Raw genomic sequence first — 20,097 nt, 5'->3', positions numbered from 1 at the left:
GGCTCCTTTTCTCCAGAAGTCAGGGTGGTAGATGTGCCAGTTAGGGACTAAAGAGATCTTACCATTGGATAACAGTTTGCAAGCAAACTATCCCACTTGGCAACACTGGCATCTGACAACACCTTCACTTAGCAACAATCTCCTAGCACCAGCACCCCAAAGGCTCTACCTGGTAATCCTGCCCTGGAAGAATCCCACAGGGCTAGAAATACCACTTTGAATCACCAGATATAAATCTAGCCCCTAGTCATTTACATCAAATTTTCTCCCCTCTGACTTAAGTGGCCTTACTTTGTGTGGCTTTGCCCAGGATACTACTAATGATGATGATGGTGGTGATGATGTTAATGATGACGATAAAACTTTTTAAATGCTTACTATAGGCCAAGCGCTGTTCTAAGGACCCTACTAAATCCTCATGATAACACTGTGAGATACACAGAATTATTATCCCCATTTGACAGGTGAGGAAAGTGAGGCTCAGGAGACTTTGTAATTTGCCCAAGAGTAAATTGTATGGTAGAGATAGGCTATGAAGCCAGGTGACCTGTCCTTGGAATCTTTGCACTTAATTCTGCTGCTCTGTCTCCCAAGAAGATCAGGGGACCCAGTGGCCTTCCCCAAAGGCCTTCAGGGGAGTACGCTAGGATATGATGAAGCCCACCAGGCTGGGAATGGTGCCCTGTGAGGGCACAGACAGGTGGAGAGCAACAAGGGGATCTCTGAAATGCATTTGTCCTTGACTGTGAGGTTGGGCTAGATCCAGAAAAGGTCAAGGTTGGCCGCAAGGATAGTACCCCTCAGAGTGGGGAGTTGCCTTTCTGTTCCTAAGGGAGAAGCCTTGTCCTCACTGCTATCCTAGATGAAAAGAATGTTGCTATGAAGAACGGGCCCAGGTCTCTCTCCAGGCTCCTGAGGCTAAGGGAGCTGATAAGGTTGCCCTCTGCCCACCTTGGATGGGAGCCTAAGCAAAGCCTCTTGGGCCCCAGGCCTGGTGGTGTGAGGGAAAGGGGGTAGGAACAAGAGTAGCCAAGAGGGCCATGGAGACACATTGTCAAGACTGTGTGTAGCCAGAGGACAACATCTCTAAGTGACGAGTTTACAGACAAGCTCATGGTCTGAAAAAGAGGCCTGACTCTGGGTGTATAAAACTGGTCGCTGCTTTCCCTCTCTTAGCCTCAGGTTCATCGTCTATAAAGTGGGGGTAATAAAAACTACCCTCCCCAGTTATGTTGTGAGTAAATGAGATGGTATATACCTAAAGCACTTAGCACAGTGCTTGCCCAGCAATAATTGGGAGCTGTTGTATTAGCAGGGCCCTGATTCGGTCAGGGGTGAACGAGTGTCTCTAGTGATGTGTTATGGGGCTCTGTCTTGACCAGCAGCCTGGATGGTATAGTTGAAGTCGCCTGGAGCAGCCTGGATCTAAACTTAGGGAGAGAAAACAGGGGGCAATAGAACCAGCATTCAAAACAATTTCGACAGGTTGGAATAAGCAAGATGACACTGTTGTTCTGTGAGCTTCAAGAAGGGGGAGACACTACACAAAGCAGAGGATGAGGGAGAGACCTGAATTGACCCCAGCTCCAGTGAAAAGGATCTGAATGATTTAGTTGACCACAACCTGATGGGAACTAATCATGGGAGAGAAAGGCTCCAAAGCCCAGCAGTCTTAGGCTGCATTAACAATGTGTCGTGTCCAGACTGGGGAAAATAATAGGCCTATTGTGTTGGCTTGGTCAGGCCATATCTGGAATCTTATATGCTATGCTGGCAGACTGGAACTGGGCCAGGAGGGGGGACCAGCCCAGCCTGGGCTCCCAGGCACTTGTGCTAAGCACTTCCCCTGCATTTTCTTGTTTCATATCCAAAACAGCTCTATTAGGTAGTCATTTAATATCTCCACCTTATACACAGGGAGGTTAACTGAGCTGCCCAGGATCAACCACACAGCTAGTAAACGGAGGAGCCTGGGGCTCTTCTGAATGGGCTACCCTTATGCTTGTACCTGAGGGAGGCTGAGCAGGCATCACTGAACACATCTGAGTCAGGCCCCCGCTAGTCAATGGGGATATGGCCGTGAAAAAGATGTGGTTCCTACCTTCCCAGAGCTCACGGTTTGGCAGGGGTCTAAATCACTTGTGTTGTAGCGTGATCCCATCGGACTGAGGATGTTAGCGCTGGAAGGGATCGTACAGTCACCTCAGCCAACTCAAGCCCAGAGAGGGGAAGAGACAGAACAGTGTCACACCGCTCGTGGCAGAACCGTGGGGGCCAGTTCAGGCCCTTTTCACAGTATTCAGCTGCCTCATCTTGGCTCCCTTAGGCTCAGCAGTGGCCAAAATCTGTGTGCCAAGATGGGGATCTGCTAGGGCAGATGAGGAAGCTTGGTGTGGCCATCCTGGGGCAGCCAGACCTCATCTCTCCTGCTGGCAATCAGATTTTATGAAAGAAAAAAGGAAACTGACACTGAGCAACCACAGGCACAGGAGTGAGTAGCCTTGGAGCATCCCAGCAACCACTTCACTAGTCAGTCTCAACTAGCCCCCTCCCAGCCTCTTGAGTGCCTGGGAAGCCAGGGCTGATGGTGACATGAGGGGCCCAGAGGTGGTAGAAGACTTTTCTGGCATCTGGATCTAGCCTCCCATCTTCTTTCTTTTTTATAAATTTATTTATTTTTGGCTGCGTTGGGTCTTTGTTGCCACATGCGGGCTTTGTCTAGTTGTGGCGAGTGGGGGCTACTCTTTGTTTCAGTGCATGGGCTCTAGGCACGTGGGCTTCAGTAGTTGTGGCACACGGGCTCAGTAGTTGTGGCTCGAAGGCTCTAGAGCGCAGGCTCAGCAGTTGTGGCACACGGGCTTAGTTGCTCCATGGCATGTGGCATCTTCCCCGAGCAGGGATCGAACCTGTGTCGCCTGCATTGGCAGGCGGATTCTTAACCACTGTGCCACCAGATTATTCAGCACTCTTTCAAACCTTTCCTTGATTGTTTCAACCCAGAGCTTTGTATCTCCCAGGGCTTCTTTTTGGCCGTGCCACGCAGCTTGTGGGATCCCAGTTCCCCAACCAGGGATCCAGGGATTGAATTCTGGTCCTCGGCAGTGAAGGCACGGAGTCCCAACCACTGGACCGCCAGGAAATTCCCTCTCACAGGGCTTCTTCTTGGGGAGACTGGTTTACCCTTCTCATAATTTTTGCTGAGAGGGATAGCACAGGGCTGTGGAGAGGGAAGGATGTGAAATGGGGCAAAACCTTATAGGCCTGCCTCTGCCACATGAGCGCTGTTTCATTTCTCTGAGTTTTCCTTCCCTCAGCTGTAAAATGGGGATAATAATAGCACCACCCTCACACGGTGGTTATGACGGTTGAATTAGATCATGTTAAGCATGGAGGGAGCTCTCCGTAAAATGCCACTGATATCATCATTGTGTGCTGATGGCTGTGGTCCCGACTCCTCTCCACAACTTAGGAGCTTCCTGCCGGCAGCGACTGCGACTGCGTTGCCTCGTCTTTCTCTCCCATCGCGAGGGCCCCACAGATGCCAATATCGGGAAGAAGAAGAAATGGTCCGTCTTGGAGGAGGGGTGAGGGGTGTCGGTTAGGAAAGTGTCAGCGCTATATGCTCCAGGTTTGGAGCAGAGGGAGACTCGAACTGACTCCAGACGTTAAAGGGGGCAGTAGGTTTCCAAGCCTCTGCCTTTCCTAGGCCTGGGGGTTGGAAGTCTTGGGGTGTAGATCTCACTCAGGTAGAACTCACTCTGGGGGACCTCGGGCAGGTCACTTCTAGCCTTGGACCTCAGTTCCTCGTGCTTGTCAAGTGGGTCTCCGGCTTTAACCCCGGGGTTGCGCGGAGGCGCGCAGCCGGACGCGGGCTCCAGGCTGGAGAACGTGGCTGGGTGGCACAAGCCGCAGACGGGTTTGGGCCGGCGGGAGGCCCGACGGGCTCCAGGATTGGCTAGCGGCGGTGTAGCAGAGCTCCAGGATTGGCCAGTTAGAGAGGGCAGGGCCCAACCTTTTAAGAGGCGCGTGGGGAGTGCAGTGAGCGAGTCAGCGGCGTTCGTAGCGGCGGCGGCGGCTACAACTACAACGCGAGCCCGGGCGGAGCGGAGGCCCGCGGAGCAGAGGAACATCGCGGAGCAGAGGAACATCCCGGCTTCCCGGTCCGGGGCGGCGTGGCCCGCGGCTCATGGCCAAAGGAGAGGGCGCCGAGAGCGGCTCCGCCGCGGGGCTGCTGCCCACGGGCATCCTCCAAGCCGGTGAACGCCCGGTCCAGCTGAAGGTGAGGGCCGGGCACCCCGGGTGGAGGGTCAAGGGTGGGCGGCAGGCTGAGGTTGGGGCGTCACGGGATAAACCTGGTTCTGGGACACCTTGGGCTAAGCCGGGAACAGGAGGACCCAGAGGCAGGAGAGGGCCCTGGGGTGCCCTGGAGGCAGGCAGTGATGGAGAAGGTTTGTAGGCGCTGGCCCCCTTTTGCCCACCCCCCACTCTGGGTGTCTCTGGGGAGCGGCCCCACCGGCGGCTCCACGTTGTGCCCGGCTCCGCTCTGCCTAGTCGGTTTCCGTTCCTCTGTGACCAGACGCTTAATTTTGCTGCCCTAGACGCCAGAGAGACCCCAGAAATCTGGGAAGCCCAACTTGGTCCCAAATCTCTCATCCCCCTGCTCTCCACCCCCACATGCTACGCCTGCTTCTCAACTCCGCAGTGAGGGCCGCTCAAGTTCATTCATAAGAGCAAGGGCTCTGCTCTTAAAGGAGCCGCATTCCGCAGGCGTTTGTGTCAGTGTAGGTGTCGGCCCGCGCGCGGAGCTTTGCGCGTCTTGACCTTCGGCCCCATTCCCAGCTCTCTGGACATAATGAAGGACCCAATGACATCAGACGGCCCCAGGGAGGGATCCCAGGCAAAAGATATCTAGATATCTAGGAGGTGACTGCCTTTTCGTTTTAATTTTATTAACCGATCCTTGGAAGAAGCCTGGGAAAGCAATTATGCTGCTCCCGTGTATGAGTAATCTACTTTCCCTGGGCAACCTTAACCTCCCTAGGGCCCCACCCAGAGAGGGTCCAGCCCTGCACCTAGAGGACTTTCCTCTCCTCTCCAAGATTCTCTGGGAACTGGGGGAGGGGGACAGGGAGAGAGGGAGGGTAGGACAGCTCCTGGGTTTGCCTGAAGGTCTGGCTGCCTCCAGGGGCCAGGGAGGCTCTGGGACAGATGGAAGGAACAGCTGGGCCTAGAGCCAGCTGGGTTGGGCCCTTAGGGATCTCTAGAGCCCTCACCCAGTAGGCAGGTTCACTAGCCTCTGAACCAGGGCAGAAGCCAGGGCTGGGCTTAGGCAGCTCTTGGCGGCAAGAGGATTTTCAGGTTGTGGCAGCTGGTGCCAGGTGGGGACAGGTCCATTGCTGGCACGTGCTTCCTCTCCAACTTGGAAACAAACAGAACTGAGGCCTTTGGAGGAGTCATTAAGTGAAGATGAGCTGATAAGGATCTGGGTTTGGGGTGGGGTGGCTTAGGGGCTACTTCCTCAGTATGGATTCCCCTTTTCCAGATTTTTAAGAACAGGGAATACCTTTCATTTCTTGTGGGAAGTGAGCTGTCCCTGGGTGGGAATAGGGCAAGGCAGACTTGTTCCTCCTGGCAAAGTTCCAGAGTTTCCTGTCTCTGGAAACTTCCAGGATGAAGGCCAGGATCGTGGATCTCTTTTCATTCTTTCCTCTTCTTCCCAGAAGGAGTCGAAGAAGAAAAACCAGTTGTCCATTTGCAACAAACTTTGCTATGCAGTTGGGGGGACACCCTACCAGGTGACGGGTTGTGCCCTGGGGTTCTTCCTGCAGATCTACCTGTTGGATGTAGCTCAGGTGAGTGAGCTGAGCCCGCTAGGGCTCCTCCATCACCCCAAGGTGGGAGAGACTACGGACTCCAGGGTAGGGTCAGTTTCCCCATCTGTGAAATGGGACTGGGAATCCCTACTCTCCTGCCTCTCAGAGTCACAGCGGGTGAGAAATAAGAAGGCTTTGGAGAGTATCCAGAAGGGGAGTCTCTGCCCCAGGCCTCTTAGCTGGCAAGGTCAGCTCACTCCTCCTTGCCTGGCAAGAGCAACAGAGCCTGGAGGGGTAGGCGGTGGTGTGATAGAATGGAGCCCGCTGTGATGTTCTTAGAAGAGACTGGCACACAATACCCCCAGCTGGACAGCAGTAGCTGGCTTGGCTCAGGGGTTGGTGACTTTGCAAGCAAGGCATCTTGTATTCACTTAATAGATGGGGAAGCCTAAGCCCCAGAAAAGACAAATGACCTAATTTAAGCAGCTAGTTTTTGAGCAACTCCCATGGGCCAGGCCCTAAATGGGGTGCAAATAATGGGGAACCTGCTGTCAAAATGTAAAAAGTTAGAAAAGTCAGACTGGGGAAACTGCAGTGTGGGAGAGGCCTCTCCAGCTTCCTGGAGCGATAGTAATAGTAGAGCCTATTGATGGATGAGGAAGAGTCCAGAGAAACTGTCTATTTAGGCCTAGAAGGTTTGGGGGGAGGGGGATAGCTTGAATGGGTAGTGACAGTAACAGTCTACTTTTTCAACATTTTTTCTATTGATTTCTTTTTCCACATCCAAGATAGAGCTTGACCCTGTAAGATAGGGGTCATAACCCCATTATACAGATGGGGAAATTGAGGGCCACTGCGGTGACCCAGCAAATGCTATTTCTGATATCAGGTGGTTGGGGCTTGTGAGAGGGAGGCAAGGAACTGAATTCTGGATTCATTCTAATTGATGGGAGTGTTTTTCAAGGGCAGCGGAGGGGAGGACCTAGGGGGAAATATCTGGGAAAGTTTCCAAGGAGACACACAGTGTGCTACTTCTGTTGGGAAACTGTTGTTGTCATTATTAACAAGGCAAGTGATGATGCTTAAGGCCTGGGTGGGAGCAGTACAGGGTCCTAATGGCCAGGCTGAAGTAGGGAGGGAGCCCTGCCTTTGCCCATCGGTGAGGGTGGATGTTGCCCATCAGTTGAAGGATGAGGAAGTCATCTTTTGCCTGTTCCCCATCCCAGGTGGATCCTTTCTCTGCTTCCATCATCCTGTTTGTGGGCCGAGCTTGGGATGCCATCACAGACCCCCTGGTGGGCTTCTGCATTAGTAAATCCCCCTGGACCCGCCTAGGCCGCCTCATGCCCTGGTGAGTAGAAAATGCTCCTTCTGAGGTGGTAGAAGGCGGGGCTTCTGACATGTCTGCTACCCCGTGGTCCTTCCACATGGTTTGTCACAGGCTGGGGGGTGAGGAGGAGGAATGATGCAGAAACCCCAGCAAGGTCTCAGCTGCCCCAGGCATGGGCATTGGAACTCCTGCCAGTTCATACCCAGGCTGGCCGAATTGCTAGACTGAGCGGCTTCCCCTGGCCCAGGCCCCATTCCTCCCCAAGGTCCTTTTCCCTTCCATGAAGCTGGAATTCTAACTTCTCCCGCTCCATCACTTCCCATAATCGTTGAAAGGTTACACTCTGGAGCCAGCCTGCCTCATTTTGAATACCGACTTAGCCACTTAGAGCTGTACGACCTTGGGCAAGACATTTAACATCTCAGCCTCAAGTTTCTTCATCTGCAAAGTGGGGATAATGATTATGCCTGTCTCACAGGGTTGTGGTGAGAATTAAATTTTTTAATACGTAACGTGCTTAGAACCATTTCTGGCACTTATTAAGTATAATTTGGCACCCCTGCAGAGTGGCTCCTGGTGGAGGGGTAAGCGTGGAAGGTAAAACCCAGAAGGGACAGCATAACCTCTGGCTCCTTGGACCGTGAGAACTACCTTTTCCTTTGACACAGAGCCTACAGGCCTCAGCCTCAGGCTTTGAGGCAAGGCTGGGGGGTGGTGGTGCTACAGATCAGCTGGCAAAGGCAGGCGCGAGGGACAGGCTGACAGGCCAGGGCTCTGGCTCCCTCCAGGACATCCTGCTTGGTGGTTGGGGGGCGGGGGGGGGCATGCCCCTTTCATCTCTAGCCCATCCAGGCTCGAGTGGGCGCCTTCCTGCCCCAGGGGCGCCCATACCTGGTCTCCGGCCTTCAAGGCCTTCAAAGCTCTTCCCACAGTCCCTGCCCCCCAGCACAGCTTCCTTTCCCACGAGGTCCCCCTCCCACTGAAATCCAGCCAGCCCCTGGCAAAGGCCCAGCTTGGGGCCTTTGATCCAAGCTTCAGGGCCAGTGGGCAGGAGAGTCTGCCTTACCTGCACAGGCTGCTGGGGTTCCCGGTGAGCCAGCCCCTGAGACTGGGCCTGGTACCCGCCCCCCTGGCAGCCACTCAGGGGCGGGGCTGAGCTGCCACATCTCCTCATAAGACACAGCCAATGGCAGGCAGCTGCCCGGGCCAGCCTGAAGCAGCAGCAGCAGTAATAGCAGCAGCCCGGGCCAGCCCGAAGCAGCAGCAGCCCGGGTTACTCCCAGCACATTTGGTTCCACAGCCCCGGCTGCTTGGATGGAGTGTTTGGGGAAGGCTGCCAGAGGAGCCCTGATTCTCTGAGGATCTGGGAGGGGTGGGGTAGAGTAAGGGCAGGAGAGCAGAGGAAGCCCTCCCTTTGGGAGGTGAGATCTGAGGACGTCTCGCCCACGCAGGCACGTGCGGCAACCAGCTTGGTGAAGTAGCTGAGGGCCCTTCAGGCTGGTTTGTGATTCAGCACGTGGCCTCAGCTGTCAGGGTGAGAACTCCTGGTGACACCTCTGAGTGGTACCCCCACCCCTGTCTGAGCGCATGCTGAGGGCTGCCGTGTAACGTACATGACCCTCCTCTTCATCCACCCCCATTAGGACCTGGGACCTGGCACCCCTTCTGCTTTCGGTGTAGAAAGAGGCTGGGCCTTCCAGGGCTCCTGAGCCCTGGGGCCCCCTCTCCCAGGCCTCAGACCAGTCCCTGCCCTCAGCCAGCATTTAAATCCTCCGTTTCAGACGAGGAAGACTCTGACGGAACACTTTCCTGGAGTTCCTGGCCACCCATTGAGAGGCAGAGTGTCAGCAGGGTCCCATGGGAGATGCAGCAGGGATGGATCTGAGGTCTGATTCCCAGCCCAGTGCTCTCGGCAGCTCCCTGAAGTCTCCCGCTGAGCTTTCCTGGTGTGATAATCACAGCAAACACTTGTTGTGTCCCAAGAACTGTTCTACATTTTAATAGCAACTTAAGTCTCAAAACGACTTCAACCCTGTGAAATAGAGCCAAAGTCCTTACAATGGCCTATTGGGCCCTACATGACCTGGCACCCCATTTCCTGTCCAACCTCATTTCCTAATTCCATCTCCCATGCGCACGCCACTCTCTCTGGCCCCCTAGCCTCCTTCCTCCTCCCCAGGCCTGCTGGGGCACATTTCCCACCTGAGCCCTGTTGCCCCGCGACCTCTGCCAGGCCAACTGCCTCCTCTCATTCGAGGCCTGGCACAGAGGCCACCTTCTCAGTGAGGGCTACCTTGGCCACCTGCTTGTGAATCGTACCCACATACTCCCAATCCCCTTTAGCCTGCTTTCCTTCTTTTTTCTACAGCACTTAATCACCGTCCACTATGTTATGTAGCTTTTTTGGTGTGTGGTAGAATACACTATTTAAAAATTTTTTAATTTACCATTTTAGCCATTTTCAAGTGTACAATTCAGTGGCATTAAGTATAGTCACATTGTTGTGTGACCATCTCTCCAGAACTTGTTCCAAACTGAAACTCTGTACCCGTTAAACACTAACACCCCATTCCTTGCTCCCCTCCAGCCACTGGCAACCAACTACTTTCTGTCTGTGAATTTGACTAAGTGGGATCATGCCAGATTTGTCTTTCTGTGTCAGGCTGATTTCACTTAGCATAAGGTCTTCAAGTTTTATGTTGTAGCAAGTGTCAGAATTTCATTCCTTTTTAAGGCTGGATAGTATATATCTTATGTTTATTTTTTGTTTGCCAACTAGAATGTAAATTCCACAAGGGCAATGACTTGTCTGTTTTGTTTACTGATACGTCCCAAGTCATTAGAATAGTGCTCAGCACAGAGTTGACACTTGAATATTCCTTGAGTAAGTGTTGAAGGTAAGGTAGGTGCTATTACTATTATCGTTTGTAAACGATAATTTGGTAAAATGAACCTCAAAAGTTAAATAACTTGCCCCAGACCAAGTTATTTATAGTTACTGGTAGAGCCAGAACTGGATCCCGGAAGTGTGGCTCCAAAGGCCTTTTCACCATGGTTCTCTGCTGCCTTTCTATACTGATGCCGTGAAGTTGGACCATCCTGAGATCTAACTAGGATGGTGTGGGACTCACATGTGGGGAGGCACTGGACCCAGTCCTCCCCTCTGGCTGCTCCAGAAGCAACACCTTCACCTGGAGTTGGCCTCCCCCACTCCTGTGTATGCACACATGGGTGAGATTCCACTGGGATGTCTCCTCCCCCACTGCCTCCCTGCCCCACCATCTGAGGTCTTGGCCTGCATTCTCAGCCCCTCAGCCCATAGAAAGCCCCTGTCTTTGGAGCCTTCACACCTGGGGAGATGCAGGCAAGACTCAGGAGGGTCTGACCTCATACCCCATGCTCAGGATTGTAGGCTGGGGGCCCTGCCTCTGTGTGCCCTTCTGGGCTGGGCCATCAGTCCCTTCCCAGAGACCCTGGGGCGGGTACATCCAGGGGGATGAATTTCCTTCCTGCCGGGCACCCTGTGGGGCTGCAGAGCAGTCCAGCCTGGGCCCTGATCCTGGGGTTTTGGCATCCTGCCTCCACTCAAACCCTCCCCTTCCTCAGGATCATCTTCTCCACGCCCCTGGCCATCATCGCCTACTTCCTCATCTGGTTCGTGCCTGACTTCCAACAGGGCCAGACCCTGTGGTACTTGCTTTTCTACTGCCTCTTTGAGACGCTGGTCACGGTGAGTATGGGCAGGGGTGCGGGAAGTCCCTGGGGCCTCCGGGGTTGGTGCCCGAAGCCACATCTGTCTGTCCATCGTCTGACTGGCCGAGGGCCTCTCTTCCATGCCAGTGTTTCCACGTTCCCTACTCAGCTCTCACCATGTTCATCAGCACGGAACAGAGTGAGCGGGATTCTGCCACTGCGTATCGTAAGTCTCCCCAGCCCACTGAGCCCACCCACCAGGGACCCAGGGTCTCCACTCCCTGACCCTCCTACCATGTTTCTTCCCTTGTGGGCCCAGCTCCCTGCTCTTGGGAGTGGGTGTGAAACCATCTTAAAAATAACTTATTGCTCTGGTGAGACCAGGGAGGTGGAAGGACCAGGGAGAGGTCACATAGCGAGGCCATGAGTTTAGGCCAAGGTGCTGTCTACCCCAGTACCCAGTACCCATCCTATCTGGAGCTGCTACTATCGCCTGTGGCTAGAGCTGGGCTTATATCCATCTGACCTTCCTCCCTGGGGGCCCACAAGCCGTGCGGCCCCTCAAAAGGACTTGCTTTTTCCTGCTCAGGGATGACCGTGGAGGTATTAGGTACAGTGCTGGGCACAGCAATCCAGGGGCAGATTGTGGGCCAAGCACATACACCTTGTGTCCAGGACGCCAATGCTTCTACAGTAGCCTTGGAAGGTGTCAATCGCACGCAGAGCGCCACCTCGCTCAGAGAAACGGTAAGGCCCTGGCAGGGCAGGGCTGGGGGAGATGAGGAACGATGGGGTGATTCTGCCATTATCCTCAAAATATTAATAATGGCTAGTGTTTGTAAATGTTGGGCATCTGTTATACAAAGTGTTAATGTGCCCACTTTGCAGATAAGGAAACTGAAGCACAGGGAGGCTAAATAATTTGTCCAGGATAATCGAGCTAGTGAGTTGCAGAAACTAGATTTGGGGAGCTTTGAACTGTGGGCTCTCAGACTCCACAGCCTGGCCTTCTTAACCTTTTGTTCACCTGGACTTGGCCTTGGGAAGCAACAGCAGGCGCAGGCTGATTTTCCCATTTCGCGGATAGAGACAGTGAGGCCCCCAGAGAAGGGACTGATCCAAGGTCATTGAGTAGAGCTGGTGGGAGCTGGGATGAAATCAGACTGACTGTTTCTCTATGTCACCTTTCCCCTCTTTACAGCAAAACGCATACCTGCTGGCGGCAGGGGTCATTGCCTCCATCTATGTCATCTGCGCTGTCATCCTGACCCTGGGCGTGCGGGAGCAGAGAGGTGAGGGGTCCTGGGGAGGGGTGCAGGCCCCAGCGTGGGGTGGTTTTGTCCCTTTGCCTGGGCCTCAGGCTTGGGGAGGGGCCTCTGCTCCTGCCTCACCGTCCCCTCTGGCCCCCAGAACCCTACGAGACTCAGCAGGCCAAGCCGATGCCCTTCTTTCGGGGCCTCCGGCTGGTCATGAGCCATGGCCCGTACATCAAGCTTATTGCCGGCTTCCTCTTCACCTCCTTGGCTTTCATGGTGAGTCGGGCCCTGATATGCTCAGCCTGGGCAGGAGGGGGTATGTGGAACGAGGGGTGGGGTAGGCCTCGGACTCAGGATGGGACAAAGCCCGAGGGACAGGTGGAATGGAGGCGGAGTGAGCAGGGGTCCCTGGAGCATGGGGAATGTCATGGAGGCTCAGCCCCAACTACATCACCTGTTTCCTTACCTTTCCTTCCCACCACGCTCTCCTGTCCCCCAGCTGGTGGAGGGGAACTTCGCTCTGTTTTGCACCTACACCTTGGGTTTTCGTAACGAATTCCAGAATCTGCTCCTGGCCATCATGGTGCGTGTGGGGCCCCGAGGGTGGCCGAAGTGGCTTAGGCTGCGAGATGGTTCTTTGGATAGCCAGAGGACGTTTCCCAGACTGGCCCAAGGTCATGAGGGATGAGGGAGGCTTCTCAGAACCTTTGGATCTGACCTACCACTGCTTAGGTAGGACGATGAAAGAAAGAGTTTGGGTACATATATCAAATCTTTATGTTGTACACCTTGAACTAGTACAATGTTATATGTCAATTATATCTCAATTACACTGGGGGAAAAAGAAGAAAGGGTTTGGGGTTAGATGTTCAAGTAGAGAGCATAGCAAAAGCAAAGGTGTGGAAGCCAGAACTTCCGGAGCTCTGTGCTCAGAGAAGGCAGGAGAGGAGATGGGGACTCGCTCTCAGCTCCCCTGAAGAGCCATCGGGTGCCTGTCCTCAACTGTCCAGATGATGTCATCTGTCTCTTGAGCAGGGCTGGGAGCACCTTTAGAGTCCTGGGAAGAGCAGAGGGTATTCCATGGCTCTAACCCACTTCCCTCTCCTCCCCCTTTGCCCATCCACAGTTCTCGGCCACAGTCACCATCCCCATCTGGCAGTGGTTCCTAACCCGGTTTGGCAAGAAGATGGCTGTGTACACTGGGATCTCAGTGAGTGGGGCTGAAGGACAGGGCCTGGGCTGACTTGGGGGCTACTGATGGGAGCTTCCCAGCTGACTCGTATTCCTGTGCCCGCTCCCCTAGTCAGCAGTGCCATTTCTCATCTTGGTGGCCCTCATGGAGAGTAACCTGATTGTCACATATGTGGTAGCTGTGGCAGCTGGCGTCAGTGTAGCAGCTGCCTTCTTACTACCCTGGTAAGTATATATAGGCCCACCGGGGTATGTTTCCCAGCCTCCCACCCCCCAGTTCTGAAGCTCCTTAGGGAGAATCCTGTGGGGCTTGTCTCCCTGCAGGCCATTCTGTGGGTCCAGGTTGGGGGTGGGGCGGGTCTTCCCAGTACAGTTGTACAGGTTGTGAACTGCACAACCACATCTAGTCAGGGTGGGAAATGGGGGCTTAGATCTAGCCTGCACTCTATACCTGCCTAGCTGAGCAACTAGATCTGGGGCTACTTCATCTTGGAGGAAGGGGCCGTCTTTTTTATTCACATGAAGTTGCCCACTCCTCATTGAACTGTGTGTGAGCTGTGGGACTGCAAACTCTCAGAGGACCACTCTTATTGACACGGACCACATGGGCTAGTGGAGATCTGGGGTTGCTAGGTGGAAGGGTGCTCACGGCTGCCACCACCGTGTACAGGTCCATGCTGCCTGACGTCATTGATGACTTCCACTTGAAGCAGCCCCATATCCATGGGACCGAGCCCATCTTCTTCTCCTTCTATGTCTTCTTCACCAAGTTTGCCTCCGGAGTCTCCCTGGGCATCTCCACCCTCAGTCTGGAGTGAGTGGGGGGGAGTCTGGGCAGTGCTGGGCAGGGGTAGGTCCCAGGTGCCCCATCCTCACCACTCCCCTAACCACTGGGTCCCACAGCTTTACTGGGTACCAGACCCGTGGCTGCTCCCAGCCAGCACGTGTCAAGTTCACACTGAAGATGCTGGTGACCATGGCTCCCATAGTCCTCATCCTCATAGGCCTGCTGCTCTTTAAGCTGTACCCCATTGACGAGGAGAAGCGGCGGCAGAACAAGAAGGCCCTGCAGGCCCTGAGGTGAGTGGGGAAGGGACAGGGAGGTGGACGAGGGGACATCATCCAGTCTAAGCCCTCGGCTAGTACCTCCTGGGGCCAAAGCCAGATTTGCCTTCCACACATCTTCCCTGGACAGCTCCTCCTCTGCCCTTTCCCCCGGCTGATTCATCACCGTGGCCGTTAACATTTCTTGAACACAGGCTGCCTGCCTGGGCTGAGTGGTTTTACATTTATTAATTCAACAAGTACTTAATGGGACGCCTACGTGCCAGGCATTGCTCTAGTGAATGAAACAGATAAATCCCTGCCCTCAAGGAGTTTACATTTTAGAGAATGTACTCGTGATCTCCTATGGTCGTCCAACAACCTTGGGTGTCAGAGATGCCTATGATTCCCACTCTGCAGATGAAGACACTGAGGCTTAACCAGGAAGAGTGACAAGTGATAAGGGGCAGAGCTGGGGTTTGAGCCCTGGTGTTCTGACTCCAGAGCCCACACTCTTCACGGCTCTCCTGGTGTGCAGGAGCTCAGGTGCGGAGACCAGAGGGCAGGGTGGAGTGAGTTGCGCCAGCCCAGCTCGCCCAGGCCAGGGCGTGGTACTGGGGCTTGGGGTGCCTTGTGGGCTGCAAGAACAGCGAACAAACCTACCAGCAGTTTCTGGGCTGAGAGTGGGAGTGAGCAAACTACGTCCTGTGATTTAGACCAGCCTGGCAGCGAGCTAAGACCTCAGAGCCAAGATCCTGCGGGGAACAAGCAGGTGGGTGAGGGTGCTTCCTCCAGCCCGTCTCCTCTGGCTTTTGCAGGGAAGAGGCCAGCAGCTCGGGGTGCTCTGACACAGACTCTACAGAACTAGCCAGAATCCTCTAGGGCCTGCTGGGTGGCCCGAAGCCACCATGCACAGGGCCTGGGTCGCCAGGCCAGATGAGGAATCTGGGCCTGCTTGCCTGCTCACTGAACAGCTGGTCTCCAGATGCCAGGAAGGGAGCCAAAGACTCAAGAGTGAGCGACTCAGGACGCCTCCTGTGCCCATCGTGAGGCGGGCTGTTCACACAGCCACCAGCCTCCCTCTGCCCACCACAGGGGCCAAGCCCAGGGGCTGCTACTGTGAATATGCCACAAGGACTGATCGGGCCTAGCCCGGGACACTAATGTAGAAACGTTTTATACAGAGACTAATTAATAACTTAATGACCATGTACATAGCAGTCTGTGTGTTTGTATATGTCTGTGAGCTATTAATGTTATTAATTTTCATAAAAGCTGGGAAACGGAGCTGCCTGTTTTCTGTCTTTGTCCTGACACTGAGCCGTTCTGTGCCAAGGTGCAGAGAGTGAGGGAGCGCTCAGCCGCAGGTGCCCTGGGGGGCGAGAATGTGTGTGGAGGTGTGATAACAGCATCAGCTAACATTTACTAAACACCTGTCTGTACCAGGCCCAGGTGTGGAAGCTTTCCTCTCACTTTGCTGATGTTCTCACTTAATCCTGGGAACCATCCTGCTAGGCCAGGACTGTCCCCATTTTAAAGATGATGAAACTGAGCCCCAGTGTTGAGAGGGACTTAGCTAAACTCACACAGCCAAAAGAGACCTAACTGGAGTAACATCCCGGGTCTTCGAGACTAGTGCCTTAACCACTATCCACTGCTCCCCCGTGTCTGAGATCGGCCAGTTTGCTCTGCTCAGGCCCGCATGCTCTGCTTCCCACCCTAGGCTTGCCTGAGCATGTGACGCTGGCTGTGCTGGGGCAGACTCTGTGACTGGGTCCCTGTGGGGTCCCCAGAGACCTGTGATTCTTCCTCCACCACTGATAATGACAGTGTTGGAAGGCGGGAATGTACCCAGCTGGGTGTATGTGTTGGTTGAGGGGAGGGGGTCTCACCACTGGTGGCGGGGAGGAGGATGGTGGGGAAGGCCTAGTTTGTAGCATTTGCCTATTTCCAAGCTGTAAATATTCTCACTATAGCCAATTTCAAGTTACCAGCAGTTGTTCTCTCCTGCAAAATTCCTGAAAATTTAATAATTTGCCCTCACAAGCTGGTAGGAACTTGCCTCAGCAAGTCATTGGGGGTTTTTTTTGTTTTTTTTTTTGCGGTACGCGGACCTCTCACTGTTGTGGCCTCTCCCATTGCGGAGCACAGGCTCCGGACGCGCAGGCTCAGCGGCCATGGCTCACAGGCCCAGCTGCTCCGCGGCATGTGGGATCTTCCCAGACCGGGGCACGAACCCGTGTCCCCTGCATTGGCAGGCGGACTCTCAACCACTGTGCCACCAGGGAAGCCCCAAGTCATTGGGTTTTACACACTTAGATGAAACTCCAAAAAATGAGGAAAGCAACACTGGCAGGATCAAGAGGCTACCAATCCAACCTCTTTATTCTATATCGATGGATAAATGAGGCCCAGAGAAGAGGCGTGCTTAGACTCTTTAGGCTTGCTTTTTACTTTGGGTTTGGGGCTTTTTTTTTCTTTTTTGAGTTGGAGCTCCATTTTTTGGATGAAGTTCTACTCAACCACTTTTTTTTTTAAATTTATTTATTTTATTTACTTATTTTTGGCTGCGTTGGGTCTTCCTTGCTGCGTGCAGGCTTTCTCTAGTTGTGGCGAGCGGGGGCTACTCTTCGTTGCAGTGTGTGGCCTTCTCGTTGCGGTGGCTTCTCTTGTCGCGGAGCGCAGGCTCTAAGGTGCGTGGGCTTCAGTAGTTGCAGCACGCGGGCTCAGTAGCTGTGGCGCACAGGCTCAGTAGTTGCGGAGCACGGGCTTAGTTGCTCCGCGGCATGTGGGATCTTCCCGGACCAGGGCTCAAACCCGTGTCCCCTGCATTGGCAGGCAGATTCTTAACCACTGCGCCACCAGGGAAGCCCTCAACCACTTTTTAAAATTTATAAAGTGTTAATAACAGGCACTGTTACACATGCTTAATAAATATCAATTTAATTAGTCCTCATAACTTCCCTCTGAGTGAGGTAGGAACATTTCCATTCAGTAGTTTTGCCACCACCAAGCCAGGTCCTGCTGCTGCCTTTGGAGCTGCCCTCAGGGTCAGAGGCTGCTCTGGTCTGACCTCCGTAGCTGGAGCGTTCAAGGACTCCAAGATGACATTTGCAGAGGTCCACTCACACCTCCTTTCTCCCTCCACTCTGATCAATAACCACCAAATCCCATCTTTAAAACAGAAATTTCCTAAACCACCCAAGCTTACTTCTTTCCCATCCCTGCAATTACTTCTCAGGTCTTATCTTCTCTCACCTTGGATGATTATACCAGCATGCTCACTGGCTGACTGACTGATTTGATCTCAAATCAGATTTGATTCCTTCCGCAAGCTATCCAAGATAACCTAGTAGATTTCCTGTTTAGAAACTCCTTTGAGTCCCCATTGTCTTCAGGAGGAAATCCAAGACCCCTGCCGACTTCCCCAGCTCTAGATTTAGATGCAGCCCTTTTTGCAGGTCACCTGTCTGGCCCTGGAACACACCTCTGGCCCTTGCCCCTTGGCAGACACTGGTCCAGTGTGCCTTTGCTCCAGCATGCCTCTCGAAAGCTATGCCTGTCCCTTGCATCTTTGGGGCAGCTCTGGGAATCCATGCCCTCGTCGTGGTCGCCCACACGGCGCCCAGGGCCAGGCATGGAGGGGAGGGGTGGGGCGTGTGGAGCTGAATGAATGAGCTAAGACTAGAGAGGGCTTTGTCAGCCAGACCCAACTCCCACTGACCCACTAGGAGGCTTCCCCGGTCTCAGTTTCCCTCCATTGTACCTTGGGGATTTAGAATTGAAAACACTTGCTTCTCCAGTTTCATGTTCACAGAAAGTGGTTCTCCTCAAAGACCCTTTGCTGACTCTTGGGGGTGTGATTTAGGAGGCTGGATAGGTGGGGGAAGTGGGAAAGCGATCTGGGATCCCAGGGACTCCTTGGATCGTTGGCTGCTCCAGGTGCCTCTGGACAGCTCATACTTTCCTGTCCTTCGGGAGATGCTGCCACCTTGACTTCCTCTACGCTTGGATCCAGCAACACTACAACAAACCCTGCCTCTCCCTCTTCACTGTCCTTCTGCCCTCAGCCAGGCAAAGCACGTACCCCTCCACTCCACCCCTGCTGAGGACCAGATGTGGCTTTGACTCCACCTGCTGGAAGAAAGGGGAAACACCTTTTAACACTGCAAAGAAGGATTTCCGGATCTGTCCTTGACTGGCCCAAGACCCTGGTTATCCATTTACGCAACAAATATTTATAATGGGCCTATTATGTGTCATGCATCGATTAGGCTCTGAGGATAGAGTGGTGAACAAAACAGAGCTTACATTCTTAGTGGGCACCAATGACAAATAAATGGACACGCACATAAGATAATTTCGGATTGCCATAAGTACCATGAAAGAAATAAGCAGGATGCACTAATAGAGGGAACTGGTGTGGAGGTTATTTTATTTATTTTATCTGGAGGTTATTTTAAATCAGATGCTCAGGAAAGAATGTTCTGAGAAAGTGATGTTTGAATCAAATCACAAAGGAGGAGAATTAGACAGACATTTGAAGAGCTTGGGGGAAAGTATTGCAGGTAGAAGTGACAGCTAGCATAAAAACCCAGAGGTAGGAAAGAACCTAGTGTATCTGAAGTACTGAAAGAACACTGTGCAGCCAGTGAGTCGTGAAGGAGAGGGTAGATGGTGTGACATGGATTTGGAGAGCTATGTGGGAACCAGCTCACCCAGGGCCTTGCAGCCCACAGTGAGAGTTTCAGTTCTATTTTGAGAGCAGCCAAAGCCATTGAAGAGGTTTAAAAATTGATTTACATTTCTACAAAATTGATTTACATTTCTAAAAAAGTGTAGGCAGAGGCAGATGGCACAGGGCTTTGTGAACCAAAAGGATTTTTCTCTTTATCCTAAGAGCAGACAGAAGCCATTGACAAGTTTTAAGTAGGGGAACCATATGATGATTAAGAGTTTAGAAAGACTGTATCATCTGCTTTGTGGGGAAAGGATTGAAGGAAGTGAAAGTGGAAGCAGAATGACTAATGAAGAGGCTGCTCTTGAAATGTTCCTGGGTAATGAAGAGTACAAGACAGAGGTGGTGGCAGTGGAAACAGAAAGAAGACAGATTTGGTAGCTGTTTGGCCTGGATAGTTGACAGAGAAAGGGTGAGAGAGGGAGAGGGAAAGAGAGAAATGAAGGTGATGTCTAGATTTCTTTTTTTCTTAATAATTTTATTTATTTACTTTTGGCTGCATTGGGTCTTCATTGCTGTGCATGGGATGTCTCTAGTTGAGGCAAGGGGTGCTACTCTTCGTTGTGATGAGAGGGCTTCTCATTGTGGTGGCTTCCCTTGTTGCATAGCATGGACTCTAGGCATGCAGGCTTCACTAGTTGTGGCACACAGGCTCAGTAGTTGTGGTGCACGGGCTTAGTTGCTCCACAGCTTGTGGGATCTTCCTGGACCAGGGCTCGAACACACGTCCCCTGCATTGGCAGCCAGATTCTTAACCACTGTACCACCAGGGAAGTCCAATGCCTAGATTTCTAATTTAGGGAACAGAGAGGGAGCAATAGAGGAGCTCCCTCCGTAATAGAGGGAGCACTGGAGGAGGAGCAAGCTTGGGGGACAAAACAATTCATTTGTCACCTGTTTGTATCATTTTCATATAAAAAAAGGAAGAAATCACACTTAGAAATTCGACTAAATCAGAAACAAAGATATGCACTATCACTACTATTACTATGTAACCTTTCATTGGAGATATTAGCCAATGCAATTAGATAA

At 53.0% G+C, this 20,097-nt stretch overlaps 1 protein-coding gene across 2 annotated transcripts; it reads left to right on the top strand.

Annotated features, from left to right (window-relative positions):
- The first annotated feature begins 4,034 nt into the window (after positions 1–4,034).
- Positions 4,035–15,614, top strand: MFSD2A (MFSD2 lysolipid transporter A, lysophospholipid). Of its 2 annotated transcripts, none has more exons than XM_030868137.2 (14): positions 4,035–4,279; positions 5,724–5,852; positions 7,040–7,164; positions 10,750–10,873; positions 10,984–11,062; positions 11,426–11,583; positions 12,038–12,128; positions 12,247–12,368; positions 12,592–12,675; positions 13,219–13,302; positions 13,396–13,508; positions 13,954–14,097; positions 14,187–14,363; positions 15,146–15,614. In XM_030868137.2, exons 1-14 carry the CDS (start codon positions 4,187–4,189, stop codon positions 15,207–15,209), a joined length of 1,587 nt encoding a protein of 528 aa, XP_030723997.1. In that variant the 5' UTR covers positions 4,035–4,186; the 3' UTR covers positions 15,210–15,614. The 2 variants fall into 2 exon arrangements, with proteins under 2 accessions (XP_030723997.1, XP_060163406.1); XM_060307423.1 differs by having other exon boundaries at positions 5,721–5,852.
- Positions 15,615–20,097: the final 4,483 nt, after the last annotated feature.

This window comes from Globicephala melas, chromosome 1 (genome assembly GCF_963455315.2).
Source record: "Globicephala melas chromosome 1, mGloMel1.2, whole genome shotgun sequence".
NCBI lineage: Eukaryota > Metazoa > Chordata > Mammalia > Artiodactyla > Delphinidae > Globicephala > Globicephala melas.
This window is presented reverse-complemented; position numbering and strand designations above follow the sequence as displayed.

Coding starts and splice junctions, on each gene's coding strand:
- MFSD2A (XM_060307423.1), top strand. CDS start 4,187: ATGGCCAAAGGAGAGGGCGCCGAGAGCGGCTCCGCCGCGGGGCTGCTG. Junction 12,676..13,218: donor ATCTGCTCCTGGCCATCATG/GTGCGTGTGGGG, acceptor GCCCATCCACAG/TTCTCGGCCACAGTCACCAT. Junction 13,509..13,953: donor GCTGCCTTCTTACTACCCTG/GTAAGTATATAT, acceptor CACCGTGTACAG/GTCCATGCTGCCTGACGTCA.